The sequence below is a fragment of the Mobula birostris genome, chromosome 8 (assembly GCF_030028105.1).
Source record: "Mobula birostris isolate sMobBir1 chromosome 8, sMobBir1.hap1, whole genome shotgun sequence".
Taxonomy (NCBI): domain Eukaryota; kingdom Metazoa; phylum Chordata; class Chondrichthyes; order Myliobatiformes; family Myliobatidae; genus Mobula; species Mobula birostris.
The window spans coordinates 75473879-75495102 of record NC_092377.1 but is presented as its reverse complement, the minus strand read 5'-3'; the positions used below and the strand labels follow the sequence as shown (position 1 = coordinate 75495102).

Here is a 21224-nt window from a genome sequence, read left to right as displayed (position 1 = left end):
TGACATTGAGAATTGGAGACCCATTGCGCTGTTGAATTTAGATTACAAGATCCTTTCTAAGGCCATCACCAGCAGTGTCAAGTCTGCTCTTGTACAGGTGATGCATCTGTCCAAAACTTAATCTGTATCAGGTAGCAAGATCTTTGGCACCCTTGTACTCCTTAGGGATATCATTGCCTATATGCTGGATGGGTGTGGACGCCAACCTGGTCTGCTTGGACCAGGAGAAAGCTTTCGACAGGATACCACACACGTACGTGATGGTTGTTCTCTCTCTAAAATGAGCTTTGGGGAGTGAATTTTGATGAAGAGCCTCAGCCCAAAGTGTCAGGTCTTTATTCCTCTCCATAGATGCTACCTGATCTGCTGAGCTCACCCAACATTTTGTATGTGTTACTCTGGTTCTCCACCATCTGTAGAATCTTTTGTGTTTAGGGAGGGAACCAGGAATTGGATTCAACTGCTCTACACAGACGTCTATAGTTCAGTCCAAGTCAGTGGTTGGGAAACAGTAACTTCCCCGTCAAGTTTGGAATTGGGCAGGTTGCCCTGTCTCACCTGTCTTGTAATGCAATGTAAAACCCTTTCCAAAATCCAACCGAAGGACTTGTGCATAAGGGGGTAATATACAAACCCCATTTCCAGAAAAGTTAGGATATTTTCCAAAATGCAATAAAAACAAAAATCTGTGATATGTTAATTCACGTGAACCTTTATTTAACTGACAAAAGTACAAAGAAAAGATTTTCAATAGTTTTACTGACCAACTTAATTGTATTTTGTAAATATACACAAATTTCTTCTTGATTGTTAAACATCCTATTTAGTTTCAAGATCTGGCAACAAAGTTTTTAGGTGATCCACTGAGACACCCTGCACAATTTAGATGAAGCTATTCCAATGGAACAGCTGCAAGAGACCCATGTATCGGAGCCCATTTTTACCACAATGTGCTTTGAGCCACACAGTGATTACTCCAAACCTATTTTGACTTTGCCCAGATGCATGTGGCCCAGGTAATAATCTGGAGAATATTACCCTTGCAATACACACAAACTCCTGGAGGAACTGAGTAAGTCAGGCAGATCTATGTAGGGCAGGGGTTCCCAAACTTGTTAATGCTATGGGCCAATGCCGTTAAACAAGGGTTCTGTGGACCCCAGGTTGGAACCCCTGATGTAGGGGAATAAGCTGACATTTCAGGTTGAGTCCCAATGATTACTTGCTCTATTTGAATGGCTCCCTGTGCCCTGGTGTTATGAACAGTTTTCTTGCCCTCCTTGCAATTCTCTGTCGAAAGCACCTGTTGCACAAGAGTAAAGACAGAATCTCCTCTGGAAGTAAACTTTAGATCCCTCTACCTGTGTAAAGAGGTTTTTAAGCATTATGATCTGAAATGGAATTTCCTGAGAGAAAAGTGGAAGGAGATTTTGGAGCAACTCTCTAAACAGGGAAACAATTACAGTTGAGTCCAAGGAAGGGCTATGGAATTAATTGAATGTTTATTTCAGGAATGGGTCCAGTGGACCAATTTGCCTTTTGTGCTTTGTAATTGTGTGACTTTTAAGTGGAAACATGTAAGGTAATATAAATGTTACCAGTTAAGGTACATCTTCTATTCTCTGCAACCCCACCTCCCCCAATCCCCAGATTGTTTTGTAATTTGGAAATGACTACCTGAGATAGTCTAGCACATTCAATAATAACTAATACAAAGAAGGAAGGAAGAAAAATACTACTGTGCCAAATAATCTCCAGCTGTGCTGTATCATTTGATTTGATTCTATGAACTATATCCATTCTGTCCTTACAGTCCAGGCATACGGGTAATTCATGGAGTGGGAGTCGAATGATCAGTAACCTGCTGAAATCCAGCAACCATGTTGATCAGATCTTGGCAATGATTAATGAATATTTTAAAAACAGGAAAGTGTATTTCAAATTAACCTTAACAGCAACTTTGCCAGGGTCAAAAGGATTAAGTGTCAAAAGCAGGCTACATAGACAATAGCTGATATCCTGAACATAAATTTAATCCACAATCTAATTGATGACCAATCTGAGCTATTTTTTGCCCGTGGCTGAGTTCAGAATAGGAGCTTGAAATTAGTGCAAAGCTTTACAAGAGATGTTGGAACACATTTCTTCATACAATAGGTGAAAGAACTGCACCTCCTTGCAAAAACTAAGATTGTTGGGTTTTTATCTATCCAGAATTGTTGAAAATTACAAATGGGTCTATGGAAAAAAAATAGCTATAATTGAACTGAGTTGAATTGACTTTATTTCTTACATCTTTCACATACATGAGGAGTAAAAAGCTTTACGTTATGGCTCTGTCTGAATGTGCAATGTGCTAATTATAGTAATTTGTAATAAATAGTATGTACAACTGAACAGTCAATATAGCCTAGAAATACAATTGTGTCGGCGTGAATTGATCAGTCTGAAGGCCTGGTGGAAGAAGCTGTCCTGGAGTCTGTTGGTCCTGGCTTTCATGCTGTGGTACCATTTCCCAGATGGTAGCAGCTGGAACAGTTTGTGGTTAGGGTGACTCAGGTCCCCAATGATCCTTTCAACCCTTTTTATGCACCTGTTGCTGTAAATGTCCTAGATTGTGGAAAGTTCACATTCATAGATGCGCTGGATTGTCTGCACCACTCTCTGCAGAGTCCTGCGATTGAGGGAATTACAATTCCTGTAGCAGGTAGTGATACAGCCAGTCAGGACACTCTTAATTGCACCCCTGTAGAAAGTCCTCAGGATCTGGACAGTCATGCCAAACCCCTTCAAACATCTGAGGTGAAAGAGGCGCTGCTGTGCTTTTTTCACCACACAGCCTGTATGCACAGACCAAGTGAATATAATTGAATATAAGGTGGATTCAATGGCTTGGATGAATAGTTGTCACTGCTTTACTGAGGGTAAAAGTGGCTGTCAAGAGAAACCAAAGCACATTCTGAGTAAGAGCCTTGTACAGTAAAAGTATTCTCGGCTGACAGAACACTTGGCACCCTTGTTTTCTTTGGTGCAGCTAATTTCCAAGAAATGGGGCAGAGGAGGAATTTAAAAGGACAAAATTTTTTTGTATTTTAGGCAGAAGGTACAAAAGCCTGAAAGTATGTACCACCAGGCTTCTAATTCACATATACAAGTTGATTGATCATACTCCTTGTATGATAAAGTGGATGCTTCATGACTCCTCAATCTACCTCATCTTGGCCTTGTACCTTATTGTCTACCTGCACTGTACTTTCTCCATTGCATTATTTTTTGCATTCTCTTATTCCTTGCTTTTCCCTTTTACTACCTACCACTGTATACTGATGTTGTGAGATTATATGTGTGGTTGGCATACAAAACAAAGTTTTCCCACAGTATCTTGGTATGTGACAATGAACTAATTATATTACACAGTTTTGCACGTAGTTCTACATTTGGTCCATTTGATTTGGAGTTGGTCAAGTTTAACAATTCAAATATTTTAAAGTGATGTGTTTTGTTTTGAAAAGTAACTATGTTGTAGCCCTTGGGTACATCAATATAATTTGGTTACATCAGTAGATATAAATGGCAAACCTTCTGAAAATACCTGCGAGGCTTCAATGTTCAATGAAAAAGAAATTTACTGGAATATTAATATGTTGGAATTGCATATGTGAAAATGTGGATCATTGGAATATATGGGATTATATTATTTGGAGACGATCTGAGAATTGCAAGATAAACTCAAAGGAGATTTTGTGGTAGTTTTTAGATTTACTGAGAGAGGAAATGAGCAGAAACTGCTCACAGCAGCAGAGCGTTGTTAACCAGCCGATGCAGGTGTAAGGCAATGGACTGTGAAGTAGAGGCAAAGTGAGTTATGTTGGTGTAATCTGCAATGCATCAGCTAATTGAAAGGTGAAAGCTATACTTTCTGAAGAACACTAAATAAACCGCAGGGATTTTACTGATAATGCAGTGATATTATAAGGATTTTTATTAGCTTGCCCTTTCAACTGAGGGGTCAAATGTCACCCTCCTCTGCTCTAGCCTACTGATATTCAGAGACCATTGTGTACATCCTTTCTGATGTTTACCAACAATGATCATTGTTCCAATAGCAGTAATGCTGGCCTGAAAATTTGAAGCATTAATGGATTTTTGGTGTGATTCACCAGAATATAAAGTGCACTTGAGGAAATCAGTTGAACTGCATACAGATTAACATTTTCACCTTTACCAAATAAATAAAAATGGGAGTGAGTTGCATTCAAGTTGCATCAAGACAACAGCTACTGAAAAAAACTCGGGAATCCTACATTTTTGTAATCCAATAGTTCATTAAGGGAAGTGCTTGTTCAGTGTGGATACAGGTTTCTTAAACTAGATACCTTTGACTGAGCTGTTTTTGCGAATAAATGTAAAAATCAAGAAGCTTCTGGAGGAAAGTATTTACAAACAATGCAGAATGTGACAAATATTTCAACTGTTCTTTGCTCTAATGGTAGTTTCAGTCAAAGGCATGATTCATTACAGAAGATTATATTTTAGATCCAAGATTAAATTGCACATTTATTATGTGCAATGTGAACAACTTAATTAATTAACTAGTTTAATATACAATTATCAGTTGTTTCTTAGTTGACAGTACCCTTCTGAGTCAGAAGGTCATAGACTCATCTGCAAAGATAAATGAATAAATCTATGATTATTGATCCAGTGTGGTGTGAAGCTATTGCCTTTCTATCTAGTGTGTTTCAAATGATACAATTAAAGTATGGTTTGTCTGCACCTAGAAGCCAATATAAAACAATCCTATTTTTTTTTCTAAGATGAGCAGACAGTTGTCCCTGGCCAATAATTACCAAATTAAGGTACATCATTGGGAAATGACAATATTAAAATATTGTCAATTCAATATTTGCTGTGGACAAAGATGGTATGTTTCTGATTAATGATTATATTCCAACAAAAATATTTTGGCGTGAACGTGGTGTACTTGAATCTTTATAAAAATGGAAAAGAACTTGCCCTTACATTTCACAAAGGTCAGTCCTTTGAATGATATTTACCCTCAGTGGCCACTTTATTAGGTACTCCTGCTTGTTATAATGCAGATATCTAATCAGCCAATCATGTGGCAGCAGCTCAGTGCATAAATATATGCAGGTGTGGTCAAGAGGTTCAGTTGTTGTTCAGACTAAACATCAGAATGGGGAAGAAATGTGATCTAAGTGACTTTGGCTGTGGAGTGGTTGTTGGTGCCAGACAGGGTGGTTTGAGTAATCCAGAAAGTGCTGATCCCCTGGGATTTTCATGCACAACAGTCTCTAAAATGTAAAGATAATGGTGCAAAAAGCAAAAAAAAAGACATCCAATGAATCCAGTTCTGTGGGTGAAAATGCCTTGTTCATGAGAGAGGTCAGAGGAAATGGTTCAAACTTACAGGAAGATAACATTAACTGAAATAATCATGTGTTACAAAAGTGGAATGCAAAATATTGTCTCTGGATGCACAACATGTTCGAGCCTTAAAGTGAATGGGCTTCAGCAGTAGCAGAAAGCCATGCCAGGTTCTACTCCTATGGCAACTTTGAGGTCCACTCCTATACCAAATAAAGTGACCACTTAGTGTATGCTATAAGAAGCCAGTACGAAGGAGGAAGAATCAATTTAGAATATCACAGACTGCAAAGATATGTCAAAAAGGTAAATGATATTAATATCTACGTTTTAAATATCTGGCAAAAATGAAGATGAAGTCAAGTGCTGTACAGTTCTGAGAGTGAGAGAGAATAGGGATCGATACAGTAAGTTTGGCAACACTCTGGGAAAGCTGGATTGTTCCAGTTTAAAGTCCAATACAAATTGGGGCCAAATGCGTTATTTCCATGAATTATGATGGAGTATAGATGTTCAACAATACTTATAAAAGGGTATTATATATTGGCAAAAATTGCAGATTCGTGGGGAAGGAATGGGCAGTTGGGAATAGCTATATTACTGTTTGAAAAGTTTGATACAGATTAATGATTAACCTTTTGCTATGTTGTACTATGTGTGATTATATTCTAAACTTTGCATAATTTGCTGGATAATGACATTTAGAAGCCAAGAAAAGATGCTGTAAGAACAAAATTTACCAAAAATGTGCAGCAAATCAGACATCATCTCTGGAGATAGAAATAAGATCTAATGCTTCATTTGGATGATCTTTCAAGAGAACTATGATTTCAGTTCTGATGAAAGCCATTGAATGGAGTGATTGAAGATGGGCATCTTTCGCCAATTTTCTGCGACGCAGCATGTGCGTCTGCGTCTGCGTGCGTGTGTGATGTTGGCGGGATGATGTATTTTCCATGCCTTTACAAGGTGTGGAACGAGAGAGAGAGAGAGAGAGAGACTGTGTGGCGTGCCACTCCTCACACAGATATTTTGCAGTATTTTTCCCTTTTATTTTACGAGGTCGAGTTGCGATCTCAACACTCAACCCGGCACGGATGGAAAGCATACTCGGGAGCAGCTCCGACTGTGTTCAAACCCGGGAACCTCCGTTCCATAGTCCGGCGCTGATGTCATTGCACCACCAGCTGGCCCAACTTTTTCACACTCTTGTACATATTCACTCTTTCAACGATGTACTTGGATTCCTTTACTGGTTTCTCGTTCTTCACTTAAGTATCTACTATGCTTCTATGAAGCGGCTTGGAATGGTACATTGTAGTAAAGACTTGTTTTTTAATTGCTTTCTGGATAGCGGATGATGCATGTAATCTTGTTGCTTTTCTTCACAGCAAATGCTAAATTTACTTCTGTCAGTTCTTTCACAAAGTGGACTTGTTTGAGGTCGGGGTCATTGAGGAGTATAGAAGCAAAAGGAAGACCATATGGACAAATTTGAACAAAGACATTCAGAGGATAAATGTGACTGAGGCAGTTGTTTATTCCATGCATTCCAGCTGCTCCCTTCCCCCACCAACGACTTCCCCAACTGCAAACACGAGGAAATCTGCAGATGCTGGAATTTCAAGCAACAGATGAAGGGTCTCGGCCCGAAACATTGACTGTGCCTCTTCCAATAGATGTTGCCTGGCCTGCTGCGTTCACCAGCAACTTTTACGTGTGTTCCCCAACTGCAAAACTGTGTTTATTAAACCAGCATTTACATCTGTGCCATGTCGTTATTTTCACCCAGATTATTCCACCAAGTACTGGCTAAATACTTAAACACAGGTTTTAGAAAAATTGGTGAATTTTTATTCATTTAGGAAAACTGCTATTAATGAGTTAATACTCCTAAATTGAACTTCCATTTGGAACTTCATTAATATTTAGTCTATTTAATTTCTGTAAATTACAGCATTTTTTTCCAACCCATTACAGATTCTTATGATGATGGAGTTGTACATTTGAAGGAAATTTCTGTTTGGAGTGAAGATATGAAAAGTAAGTGACTTTTAACTGAAACCTGTATTACTGTCATTTTTGTCTGTCTTTAAGCTTTAATTTTTGACTAGATTCTCAGTATAATAAATCCACTAACAGCTGAGTGCAGAAATGACTAGAGTAAAAATACTGTATTAAAAAAATTGTAAATCAACTGCAGATTAGGAGTTTAGTTTGCTTAAACTGTTGGATTAAAGTATCTCTTTACCTACACTACCCTGATTCCGTATTACACATGCAACTAGCAAATTACTCCCTTATATTGACATTTACTTTCTTAGAAACATTTTTTTTAATGAAAATGATTAATTAAGTGACCACAACTTGATCCAGGCACCAATTGTCGAAGGACGCCCAAAATGTAAATTGGATCCTTTCACATGTATCATTTAGGAGTAATGGCATTTTCATTTGGTTGCTAATGAGATACAGTATTGAATGACATTGAGTATTGAGTGAAATTTCAACTCCTCATTGTCATCAGTCTGGGCAGAATTCCAACATAGCTCAGATAATGCAAGCAGAGCTTGTTCATGACAACTGTGACAGCCAGAGATGAGAGTGTATGACAGCCAGATGGAAGCTTGGTTCCACAGGAATTTATTTAAAAAAATTTAAGCAAACAACACTCTGAATATTTCATGGAGAAGGTGTTTATCCTGTTGTAAGTGGTCATACTGTGTCAAATATTAGATTGGGCATCAGATAAATAATCTTTTCTGGTTATTTTGATTAAATTATAATTACATGTTTTATTATTGTAAGAAGTTAAGAAATAGGAGCAGGAACAATGGTCCTTAAAGCTATTCATGGCTGAGCTTCCACCTCAGTGCCACTTTCCAGCACTATACCCACTACCCTTCATTCCTGTAATGGCCAGAATTTTATTTTGAGTGAACACAACAACCTGCCTTAGTGTTTGGAGAATTCTAAAGAATCACCACTTCTTCTCATCTCAGTGCCAAATGATCTACCCCTTACTCTGACATTGTTCCTTCTGGTCCTGGACTCCTCAGCTAGGAGAAATATCTTTCCTTTATCACCTGTTAAATACTTTAAGAATTTATATGGTTTCAGTACATCCCTCATTCTTAACTCTTAGAGAATGCAGTCCTTAATCTATTTGACCTCTCCTCTCTATGAAACCTAAATTAGAGAGTCTTGTTGATAGGGAAGCAGGTTATAATGATCAATTAAGGAGATGAGCTGAGGAATCGCAAGTTGTTTTCAACGTAGATAAGCATTTTGGCTGTTGAAACCAGGTTGAATTTATACAGGGAATAATAGAGTACTGATAAGTGTTGTGGAATAGAGGCACCTGGTAGTACTTGTGCAGAGTTCACTGAAAGTGGCCACACAAGGAGACAGGGTAATGATGAAGGCATTTAGCATGCTGGCTTTCATCAGTCAAGGCTTTGAGGATGCTGCCTGGACTAGAGATTCTGAGTCGTACGGAGAGGTTGACCATGTTAGATCTTTGTTCCTTTGAGTGTAGAAGCATGAGAGATGACCTTATCAAAGTTTATAAAATCATGAGGGGTATAGATAAGATGAACGGTAATAGCCTTTTCTCCTGGGTTGGGAAGTCCAAAATTTGAGGGCACGGATATAAGAGGGTAGAAATTTAAAAGAGACTGAGAGGTAAATTTATGGTGAGTTTCTGGAATGGACTAACTGAGGAGATGTTGAGGCAGGTAGAATTGCAGCATTCAAGAGGTATTTGGACAAGTACATGGAGGGCAGGGGCTTAGAGGGTTATGGGCTGAAAGCTGGCAACTGGGACTGACAAGGAGGATGCTGTGGTCAGTGTGGACCTGATGGGCCTGTTTCTGTGTTGTATTACTCTAGGACTCTGATTAAACTAAGCAATCAAGAACTGATTAGTAAATCTCCACTGCACTCCCTCTGTGGCAAGTATATCTGTCCGTGGTCATGAAGATGCGCAGTATTTCATGTTTGATTTCACAAGATCAATAGAATTTGTAGTGAGACCTCCCTACTTCTGTTATTGTCATAAACACTAACATGGTATTTGCCTTCTGATTTGCCTGTAACATTTGCTTGTTGCCCTTCAGTGACTTGTACAAGCCTGAATGCTCAAACCACCAGGTTCAAGGACAGTTTCTACCCTACTGTTACTAGAATATTGAAAGGGCCTCTTGTATGATAAGGTGGACTCTTGACCTCACAATCTACCGTGTTATGATCTTGCTCTTTATTATTTACCTACACTGCACTGTCCCCACAAAATCTCAGTGTTGCCCAACTGGAAGCTGGATGAATCATGAAATCCGCAATCTGTTAGGGGCTATATTGGTGGCGTGGGTAGGGGGGCTTGGATGACATCTCCTCCTACAAACTAAAACCAAGCAACATAAATGGTAACAACGTTTCACTCCCAGATGAGCACAATGCCTTTTTATGCTTGCTTTGATCGACTGTATGTGGAGGCACCTTCACAAACCTCCACAATCCCTGGCGACCTGTGATTCCTGTCTCTGAGGCCAATGTCTGAGCATCCTTCAGGTGGGTGAAGGCATCTGGCCCAGATGACATATGTGGCTGAGTACTGAAGACCTGTGCTAATCAACTGGCTGAAGTGTTTACAGATTGCTTCAACCTCTCACTTCAGCAGTCTGAAGTACCCATCTGCTTCAAGCAGGCATCAATCATGCCCAAGAAGAATGTAGTAACCTACCTCAATGAATATCCATCCAGTAGCACTTACATCCATCGAGAGGTTGGTCATGCCTGTGGAGTGACCTGGATCTTCTCCAATTTGCCTTCTGTCACAACAAGTCAACAGCAGATGCCATTTCATTGGCTCTTCGCTCAGCTCTGAAATACCTGGATAATGAAGTTGCTCTTCATTGACTGCAGCTCAGCATTCAACACTATCATTCCCTTGATAATTATTACTGAGCTCCAACTTCTGGGCCCTGGTACCTCTCTATGTGACTGGATCCTTGATTTCCTCACTGGCAGACCTCAGTTAGTACGGATTGGCAACAATATCTCCTTCACATGCACCGTCAGCGCAGGTGCTGTGTGCTTGAACCACTGCTCTAATTATGACTGTATTGCTAAGTGCAGCTCCAATGCCATATTTAACTTTGCTGATAATACCACTGTTGTTGGCCAAATCAAAGGTGGTGACAAATCGGCATATAAGATGGAGATTGAAAATCTGTTTGAGTTGTGCCTTAACAACAATCTCTCACCCAATGTCAGCAAAATCAAAGAGCTGGTTATTGACTGCAGGAGAAGGAAGTCAGAGGTCCATGAGCCTGTTCTCATTCGGGGAAGCAGAGATGGAGAAGGTCAGTAGCTTTAAATTCCTTGTACTTTCTTTTAAGTTTGCATAGATTCAGCATGACACCAAAAAACTTTGACAATCTTCTATAGATGCACAGTATCCCAACTGGTTTTGTTATGGCCTGGTATGGGACCACCAATACCCAGGAATGGAGAGTGGTGGATACAGCTCAGTTCATCACGGACAAAATCCTCCCACCTTTGAGTACATTTACATGGAGTGTTGACATCTGGAAGAATTATCCATCCTCAAGGACCCACACCACCTAGGCCATGATCTCTTCTCACCAGATTCAGGAAGAGTTATTTTCCTACAACTATTTGGCTCCTGAGCACATGGATAACTTCATTTACCAATACTCTGAACTGATTTGATGACCAAAGACTCACTTTCAAGTACCCTTTACAACTCGTTCTCAGTATTATTTTTATTTGCTATTGGTGTTTGTTAGTCTTTGTTTAGGGAGAGTTTTTAATAAAATATAGCTGCATTTCTTTTTTTTGGTAAATTTACTCTGAACTTTGAACTTAAACTTTTTCAGTAGCTGTTGGACTTTGTTCTGCATTAGCGTTGTTTACCTTATATTAGCTCAATACATTGTGTAATAATTTCATCTGTGTGAACAGTAGGTGTGACAAGATTTTCATTGTATCTTGGTACATGTGACAATAATATAATAAGCCAGACTAAACATCTAGGACCCTATGAAATCTCATACCACTTATCAAGTACTCAAGCTTTCAATTGTGGCACCTAAGCAGATAACTCGATTTTTTTCCTATATTATGTTAAAATCTGCTAGTTTTCACCCACTCATTTGTCTCTTTACATTCTCTGCTATACTCAATTCCATCCAGTTCTATACCTTAAACAAATGTAGAAAGCTGACATTTGATCCCACAGTTGATACTTTCTGTGGAAAAAAAACTGGGACCCAAAAGCTGACTCTTGGAATAACCAACTCTGGCACCCAGACCCCTCTACACTGTGAGCATTATCATGTCTCATCCACCCCTAATTTTCCTTTATCAACAGTACGTGTTACATCTTCCAGGGACTCAAATTAATTAGTTACACATGAATTCTTTTCCATAAAACCATGTTTTTATTGCTTTTGAGTTCTAACTGTTCTGCTGTAATTTCTTCTATAATGGCTTCAAATATTTTCTCTATTATAGCTAAATGTAGTTTCCTGTTCCTTTTTTTGAATCAAGTAGTTAGATCTACTTTTTTTTCTCATTCCTTGGAATTTTCTCTGAATCCAAAGACTTGAGGGAAATTAAAAAAAAAACAAGGCAATCACTCTCTCATTAGCCAATTTGCAAAAGAATCAAGGATGCAGTCCTCCGAGATCTAATTTAACAGCTTAAAACTCCAGCAATTTGTTCAGTATCACTTCCCTGGTGACTTGTAATTTTTCTGAGTCCTTTTTCCCTTCCGATTACAGATGTATAGTTATGTCCAATCTATTTCAATGTTCTCCTGAGTTGCCAATAAAAGTGCATTCTTATTTCAGGGCATTCTATTTATTTGTGGTTAAATATTTGAATTGTTAAGGCATAAGTATAATACCATAGGAAAACACGAGCACCATCTAGTGCTCTGTCTGTTTTCTTCAGCTGATATCTATAGTTTTATGATTAGCCATAGACCAACCAGAGGAAAACAAGTTTTGTTGTAACACCTACGAAATGCTGGAGAAACTCATTCAGGACGTGAAGAAGTGTCTCAGTCAAACCATCGACAGTTTATTCATTTCCATGGATGCTGCCTGACCTGCTAAGTTCCTCCAGCATTTTGTGTGTGTTGGTCTGGAATTTCAGCATCTGCAGAATCTTTTGTGTTTTAGTTTTGTTTTATTTGGGTTGGGTGGTTTTATATCCAAGTGCCTTTATATAACATCTTCTCAAATGTTCATCAGGGTTGATTAGTAAATGAAATTTGACACCAGACCACAAAGGAGATATACTCTTTATATATGACATGGGCTTTAAGGATGAAAGATGAAGTCAAACTTACTGTCATATCCCAAGTGCATGTATGGCAGGTAATATGAAAATCTTACTTGGAGCAACATCATAGACACATAACATTAGAAACATGTTCCCAAGAAAAACATAAACTAAATACAAATTATACAATATTATACAAAAAGAATGCATTTAGAATAATAAAAGAACAAAGTCTATTGTAGTGCAAAGTGGTCAAAATATTGCAATACTGAGATAGTGATTAGGGTTGTGCAGATTGGTTTCAAAACCAGATGGTTGAAGGGGATGTATTCTTGGAAAATGCAGATGAGCAGAAAGAGAGGTTTATGGTGAAGGGGTTAAAATTGAGAAGGATCCAGACACTAGTGTGATGGCATTGGGTTTGCTGACCACTAAGTTCTAAACTCAAATAAAGCTTTTAAGCCCTATCAGATATAAATAGCTACGAATATTCCCTCAAAACTCAAAACTCACTGCATCAGATTTAGGAACAGTTATTACCCCTCAACCATCAGGCTCCTGAACCAAAGGGGATAACTGTACTCAACTTCACTTGCCCCATCACTGAACTCTTCCCATTAACCTATGGGCTCACTGTCAAAGACTCTTCATCTCATATTCTTGAAGTTTATTGCTTGTTTATTATTTTTTTTCCTTTCTTTTTGTATTTGCACAGTTTGTTGTCTTTTGCACACTTGTCTGCCCTGTTGGTGCATTTTTTCATTGATTCTATTATAGTTCCTGGATTTATTGAGTATGACTGCAAGAAAATGAATCTCACAGTTGTATATGGTGACATAGATGTACTCTGACAATAAATTTACATCCATCAGAAATATTAAACCATGAAGTCACAAAGATTGTGATTAGATTCAACCACTAAAATAATGACCATGGCTCTTCAGGGTTTACTGACCAGACTGAAGTCTATTTTTCAGAAGATGGAGTAACACAGTTTCCACTAACAATTCCAAGAAGTTGATTCACTCATTGCTATGGAGCAGTGACTTCCTTACAATTTACATTTGAGGGTTTTGAATTTTAAGGGAATGTACAACATATTGGTATGAATCCACTTGGAGCATCAAGCAGTGTGAGTCATCCCTGTGCAGATTTATGCAGCACTACCAAGTACTTAAAGACCTGTGCTGATCAACTGGCTGGAGGGTTCACTTAGATTTTTAACTTCTCGCTTTGGCAGTCTGAGGTACCCACCTGCTTCAAGCAGGCTTCAATTATACCAGTGCCCAAGAAGAACATGGTAACCTACCTCAATCACTCCCATCCAGCAGCACTTACATCTATAAATTTTCTGATGATGCAACCATTGTTGGTAGAATCTCAGATGTACGTGAGAGGGCATACAAGAGCAAGATATACCAGCTAGTTGAGTGATGTCGCAGCAACAACCTTGCACTCAGTGTCAGTAGACCAAAGAGCTGATTGTGGACTTCAGGAAGGGGAAGACAAGGGAAGACGAACCAATCCTCATAGAGGGAGGGATCAGAAGTGGAGAGAGTGAGCTATTTCAAGTTTCTGGGTGTCATATCTTTTGAGGATCAAACCTGGTCCCAACATATGGATGCAGCTATGAAGAAGGCAAGACAGTGGCTATATTTCATTCGGAGTTTGAAGAGATTTTGTCTATCATCTAAAACGCTCAAACTTCTACAAATGTACCGCGAAGAGCATTCTGACAGGCTGTATCACTCTCTAGTGTTGGGGGTGGGGGGGGGGCTACTGCACAGGATTGAGAGCTGCAGAAAGTTACAAAGCTAATCAGCTCCATCTTGGGTAATAACCTCTGTAGTACCTAAGACATCTTCAAGGACTAGTGCCTCAGAAGGGCGACATTCATTATTAAGGACCCCCATTGCCCAGATCGTGCCCTCTTTTCATTGTTACTGTCAGGAAGGAGTTACAGAAGCCTGAAGATACACTCAGCTTCTTCCCCTTTGTGATTCGATTTCTGAATGGACTTTGAATCTGAGAATGCTATCTCACTTTTTAAATATTATTTTCTGTTTTTGCACTATTTCTAAGTTAACTATTTAATATACATATATTACTATAATTGACTTTTTTTTCTATATTATCATATATTGCATTGTACTGATGCCACAAAGTTTACAAATTTCACAACAGATGCTGGTGATATTAAACCGGATTCTGATTCTTACTCAATGGCAGTAAGACCAAAAAGCTGATTAATGACTTCAGGAAGAGGAAACAGAGGTGGCAAGAGCCAGTCCTCATTGGAGAATCAGAGGTGGGGAGGGTTAGCAACTTTAAATTCCTCGGTGTTATTATTTTGGAGGACATGTCCTGGGCCCAGCTCATAAGTGCAATTATGAAGAAAGCACGGCAGCATCACTATTTCATTAGGAATTTGTAGAGATTCAGTAAAACACCTAAAACTTTGACAAACTTCTGTAGATGTGTAGTGGAAAGTCTATTGACCTGATGCATCACAGCCAGGTATGGAAGAACCGATGCCCTTGAATGGAAAATCTTGCAAAAAGTAGTGGACATGGGTAAAGCCTTACCAACCATTGAGCACATCCATATGTAACACTGTTTCAGGAAGGCAGCATCCTATTATTCCTATTAGGTGATATTGAAGGGATAAAGCCGAAACTTAAATTGAATAAATATCAGAAAGAATTTATAAAAATTGTATTGGCAGTAGCTAAGAAGACTATAGCAGTTACTTGGAAATCTGATTCGTATTTAAGTATGGATCGTTGGAATAATGAAATGGCTAGTTCCATTCCACTCAAAAAAATTACTTATAATTTAAGAGATAAATATGTAACATCTTTGAATATTTGGCGCCCTTATTTACAAAAGATAGGATGGCATATTTAAGTGCTCCGAAAAAGATCTTTGTCCCTTGGGGAAAGTAACAAATAATTATACCAAATTTATTTTGAATCCCATGGAGCATGTGGAAACCTTCCAATACCCAGGCGGCTTTTTTTTTCTCTTCTTCTTTTAGGTAGGACTATATATGGGGGGGGGGGTTAAGGGGAGGGGGGAGGGTAGATTTTATCTTTCATGTATTCTTTTTGAAAACTCAATAAAAATTATATTATTAAAAAAAAAAGGAAGGCAGCATCCTTCATCAGGGACCGACACTACTCAGGTCATGCTCTCTTCTCGCTGCAGCCATCAGGCAAAAGTTACAGGAGCCTCAGGACTCACACCACCCCATTCAGCGACAGTTATTATCTCTCAACCATCAGGCTCTTGAACTAAAGGGGATAAGTTCACTAACTTCACATGCTGGTTCACTGAAATGTGCCCACAGCTAATGGACTCACCTTCAAGGACTCTTCATCTCATTTTCTCGATATCTGTTGCTTATTTATTTATTAGTATTATTTCTTTCTTTTTGTTTTTGTGCTGTTTGTTGTCTTTTGCTTACTGGTTGAATGCCCAAGTTGGTGTGATCTTTCACTGATCCTGTAAGGGTTATTATTCCAGAGATTTATTGAGTATGACCACAAGAAAATGAATCTCAGGGTTGTATATGCTGCATAGATGTACTTTGATAGTAAATTTAGTTTGAACTTTTCCCTGGAAACGGACAAGTAACAGAAGTGCATCAGTTGTTTGTCCTTGACAGAATCAAAGTCAGCAATGTGATGATCATGGGTAAATTTGATGGCCAATGTATACTTCCATCTGCACTCAGTGAAACTCTGGACATCAAAGCAATACATTACCCCAAATTAACTTCTGTAATAGCTGCAGCATTATTTATCAATTAACCAAAGCATGAAGCTCCTATTGAGCATGTCCTGCTGTCCTTATCGAGCTCTATGAATGTAACAGACCTCAAGTCCATCCATAGTTTTCAAGTTGTATTTGAAAAATTCCACTGTGATAATGTCTTGAGCTCCTGGATTGATCAGTTCTGCATGGAATTATTGGTTTCTGTAGCAGGTGATTTAAAATCAATCATTTTAGAACTTGACCTGACCCTTCTCTCACAATGGGAGCTTCTTAAAGTAAATTGTGTGTGTTTGATATGGAAGAAGATAAATGATCTTACACAAAGTGATATGTTGCTGATTGTGAGTTGGAGTGATGGTTAAAATCAATGGAAAGGACAGTAGGGCTTATGATGATACTTGCGAAGTTTTCAAGCGACTGGAACACAGAGGATACAGTTCCCAAACCATCACATTGTGGGGTAGACTTTGTCTTCTCTACTTGGTGAGAATCTAGTAGAATAAATACTCCATGCTTTATAGAAGTTCTCTGACTTTCAAATAATAAGACTAAAATCAAGCAGATTTTGTTATGCATGAGCCTGCTAAAATACTGTCTAGTGACTACTTGCTCCAGCTTTTGATGGCAAGTGTGCAGTTGTAAGTATTGTATCAATATTATTGGGGAAGTAAAATATTTATGATTAGCTATGATTATGACATTATTTTAGAATAACCCAATAAATTTATGGTGTTCTGTCACACACTGTAACGTGACTTTAAAATGTCCTAATTAAATCCTGCATTTAAAATAGATTGTTTTCTCAAGGTATACCACTAGATGGCAAACAATGCAATGCTAGTATTAAAAGAATAACAACACTATAGTTTGATGAATATCATGTTGCAAACAGTAGCTCAGTGAAACTTGGTAATTTGCAAAGTCCATTTTTTGAGATGGTTTATCTAACTATTTGAGTATAGTTTTTGCTTAAATTTTTAAAAAAGGCATCACAAAATTTCAAATGATTTCTTGCCTTAAGCAGTGAACCTTCTTGGGGAAGCACAAGAGCCAGGTTTGAACTTTGCTATCTATAGGAATGTTTCCTCAAGAAATAAGAATTGTTTTACGCATACCAGTTCTGTCAATGAGTTATGATGTAACTGACTGACGATTAAGTAGTTCTAAAGAAAAACTTATCTAGCTGTTAATGATATAGGCCTTTCACAATTTCATAATAGGCTTTGTTTTCAACCTTTTTCCAGTCCTACATGTTTTCCTGTGATTTCCTTATTTAATGCATGCCCCTAACTTTCATCCCGCTGTCATTGCTTCCTTTATAAATCTCCTAAATTGCTCTGCTTTGCTTGTTTCCTTCCTGAAAAATACTTTGTAATTTTTTCATATTGCTTTATTGTGCTCAATGTTTAAATATTTGATAATGAAGGACTTAAGCATATTTATCTAAGTTGAAGGAAGAGCACAAACACAAAAGCAACCCTTCCTCAAGTAATTGGTCTTAAGGTCAGATTTCTTGGCAGTCCATACTTCTATAAACACAGTTGACAGAAGAGATCTGTATTGCTGAGAAGCAAACTGGGACAGCTAGAATAAGGAGATGTGGCTCTACATTCTGATCAGGAGCTGAGTCATAAATGTTTCCACAATAATTATTAGCTTGCATCTCATAAATGAATTAAAAATAAACATTAATAGCCTTGATCACTAAGTTGTCATTAGATGATATCATCTGTAGCTTTTACTATCTATAAAGCAGTAGGGGATGAACTGAGATGAGATACTAAGGTATTAAGTAATTTGATATTATGAAATCAAATTAATTAAATGCAAAAGAGAAGTTGAGTTTAACTTACTCAGAGGTTGTTGCTATGATTTGGAGGTACATGGGATGAACAAAAGAATGAATTTCAGAAGTGTAACAGAAAACTTTAGATCTGATCCAGTGAGATCTGCAGTTCTCTTGCATTATGCGTTGAATGTTTTGACAGTTGTCTCAGATTGGAAGTCTCTGTTAAATTTGAGCAGTAAGAAGATTGCTGATGAGAAAGTGAGTATTTAGTGTGGGGTTGAGTGTGGAGCCATTGACATTAAGAGGAATTTGCTGTTGTATTGCAAGAAGCATAGAAGATATTACTGAATAATAGAAAGATTTTACAGATACTTGCTTCAAGATATAGAGGGGATTAATTCATTGAGGCTTAGTATGCTGCTGAATGTTCATTTCACACAATATGATTATCATGGAGGTTGAAATGCGCCAATTAAAATTGGAAATAGATGTAGATATAGGTGGGCAATGAGAGGGAAAAAGTTATGAAAACTGGTCCCTCCATGCCCCCACCCTCGCACAACCCTCTCCTCCCCTGACCTCCAGCTTGCTTGCCCCACCAAATATACTCAAAGGCAACATGAATCAGACCTGCATTTGGAGTACTATATACAACATCGGTCTTATTTAGGGAAGGGTGGAAAGGTTGGACACGCTTGACTTGGATCCATTGGGTTTATAAAGTTAACAGCTAACTTGATCCCAAGGTGTTTTGACAAGATGAAAATGGAGAGGATGTTTCCTTTTGTGCGAGAATTTAAAATTATGAGACAGTTCTAAAAATTAAAATGTCGCCCATTTAAAACAGTTGAGTCAATATCTTTTCTCTTAGGATGATGCGAGTCTTTGAAATTTTTTTCCCCCATGGCAGTGAAAATAGAATACATTGGTTAATTGGTCCGTTGGTTAAGTGGGGCAGCCCCATATTTGTGATAATTCTTAAAGAACAAAATCTAATCAAGAAGATAGCCGAGATTCCCTTTGTTTATTTGGGACACTATCCTGTTTAATTGGGACAGAAGACTTGCTGAAAAGTTTTTAACTACTGTGTAAATCATGTGAACTTGTGTGGCTGTTAGACACAACCCTATGCCTGAACAGTTTTTAAATAAAGTCAGTTGCGTGTGGTGGTGCTCAAAAACCAGTATGGTTGTCACTGCATATGCGAGCAAAAGCAGTAAGACAACTTAGAATAGCATAGGTGAAGTCATTGGATATATTTTAGGGAAAGATTGACATTCTATCCATCTTCTCTGTGCCACTATTTACAATTTCCATTAGTTTCTTCTCATTTGATCCCCCTCATGCCAGCCTTTTATTTTTCTAATATCTTATTACTCTAATTTTGAAAGTACCTCATTTATTTGCCTCAGCTGCAGATGTGGCTATCAATTTTATTGCAACTAGTAAATGTTCATTGCTTCCACAATTTCTTTCTCTATTTGTGGTGTTTTCATGAAGCGGTGGGAAAAGTGCTGATGAATATGTTTGATTTCATTTTGTAGGTGAAGAACAGGAAGAGGTTTCTGCTCAAAAAGTCTCCAAGCTGAGCGATACCGTTTCACTGTATCAAGGTGATATAACAAAGCTTAAAATTGATGCAGTAGTAAATGCAGGTTGGTATTTTCAACAAAACCTAATGGGCCCTTGATGGGTAAAATATTGTTATGGATTAGTTAAATCACACTTCTATAGCAAACCTTTCTGCTTACGGAACCTTTCAATGCATTTCCAAAAGCAATAGTTTCTTTGTTTTTGCATAAATGAATGCAAATGCTGAATATCTGAAATTGAGCACAGCATTCCTGAAATATTCAACAGTTTAGATAGCATCTGCTGAATATTATGAGCATTTTCTGTTTAATTTCATATTTTCTTGGTGCAAAAGATCACATTTATTATTACATACTGTTGATTTATATGCACTCAAGCAGAGATACTAACATTTAAGGAAATACAGAAATTTCTCAAAAACCTTTGTGCTATGAGGAGTGTACACTTTTAAGAGACCTGCAAAAGATGTTTGAATTACAAGTGAATTTGATGCAGATCATTGGGAGTGACTTATTAATTTCTGTTTTGTCTTCAATTGCTTTAAATATACAATACAGTCCATAATTTTGCATTAATGGAAACTCTTACCTTGTACAGATCTCTCAGGGCCATATATGCTGAAATTTCTCATTGTAGGCTGCGACTGTTGCGATTTTACACAGCATTGCTGGACTTCAGGAGGAGTAGAGTACAATAAGACACCATGTGATGTTTAAGAAATAATATAGAATCTACCTTCTGTTCTGTATCATTCAGTTAATTTAGAAGTACTTTGGAGATTTTTCAAACAATTTGCTTGAAGGAACATTTGTTTTTAAAGCTGCTTTCTTGCCATCTTAAGTGACATGCATTCTGACCAGCAAATTTTCAACTATTTACATTTTGATGTTCTCATATTCACAGTGGGTATTGATGAGGATGTTTGTATCAATTTGAATGGCAACAGATTGCTTAATCAAAAGACTGCAAGAAAAGGCCAAACATTTTTGAATTGGTGTCACAGAGTAAGATAAGAAGGAGAAATTGATGTTCAGATGTGTAATTTGTTTTGATCAATCTGCTCCAGAATGAGTATTTGTTCCTTGCATATTACCATACATAATCATTCATTTATTTAAATAGAGGAAGAAAAGTTACTACTGCTGGAAAAGTTGAAAGCCAGTTGTCATAGATATAAAGTGCCTGGCAAAGGAAACAATAGATACATGAAGAAAGTTGATTTTTTAAATACCATGAGTCATTGTTAGTTGGAACTTATTATCATGAACAATGATGGAAGAGTATGCAGTTCTAGCTTTCAAAAAGGAAGCGAATATGAACTCGAAGGAAAGCATTTTCAGGGCTCCAGGGAAAATGGTAGGAATGA

The 21224-nt window shown here is 37.9% G+C and overlaps 1 protein-coding gene across 1 annotated transcript in view; it reads left to right on the top strand.

The window, feature by feature from the left end:
* Positions 1 to 21224, top strand: part of macrod2 (mono-ADP ribosylhydrolase 2) — a 1223981-nt gene that overhangs the window by 56559 nt on the left and 1146198 nt on the right. Inside the window, exons 2-3 of the mRNA XM_072265467.1 lie at positions 7369 to 7431; positions 19810 to 19920. Coding sequence (XP_072121568.1) covers positions 7369 to 7431; positions 19810 to 19920 — 174 coding nt within the window. The remainder of the gene's footprint in view (positions 1 to 7368; positions 7432 to 19809; positions 19921 to 21224) is intronic.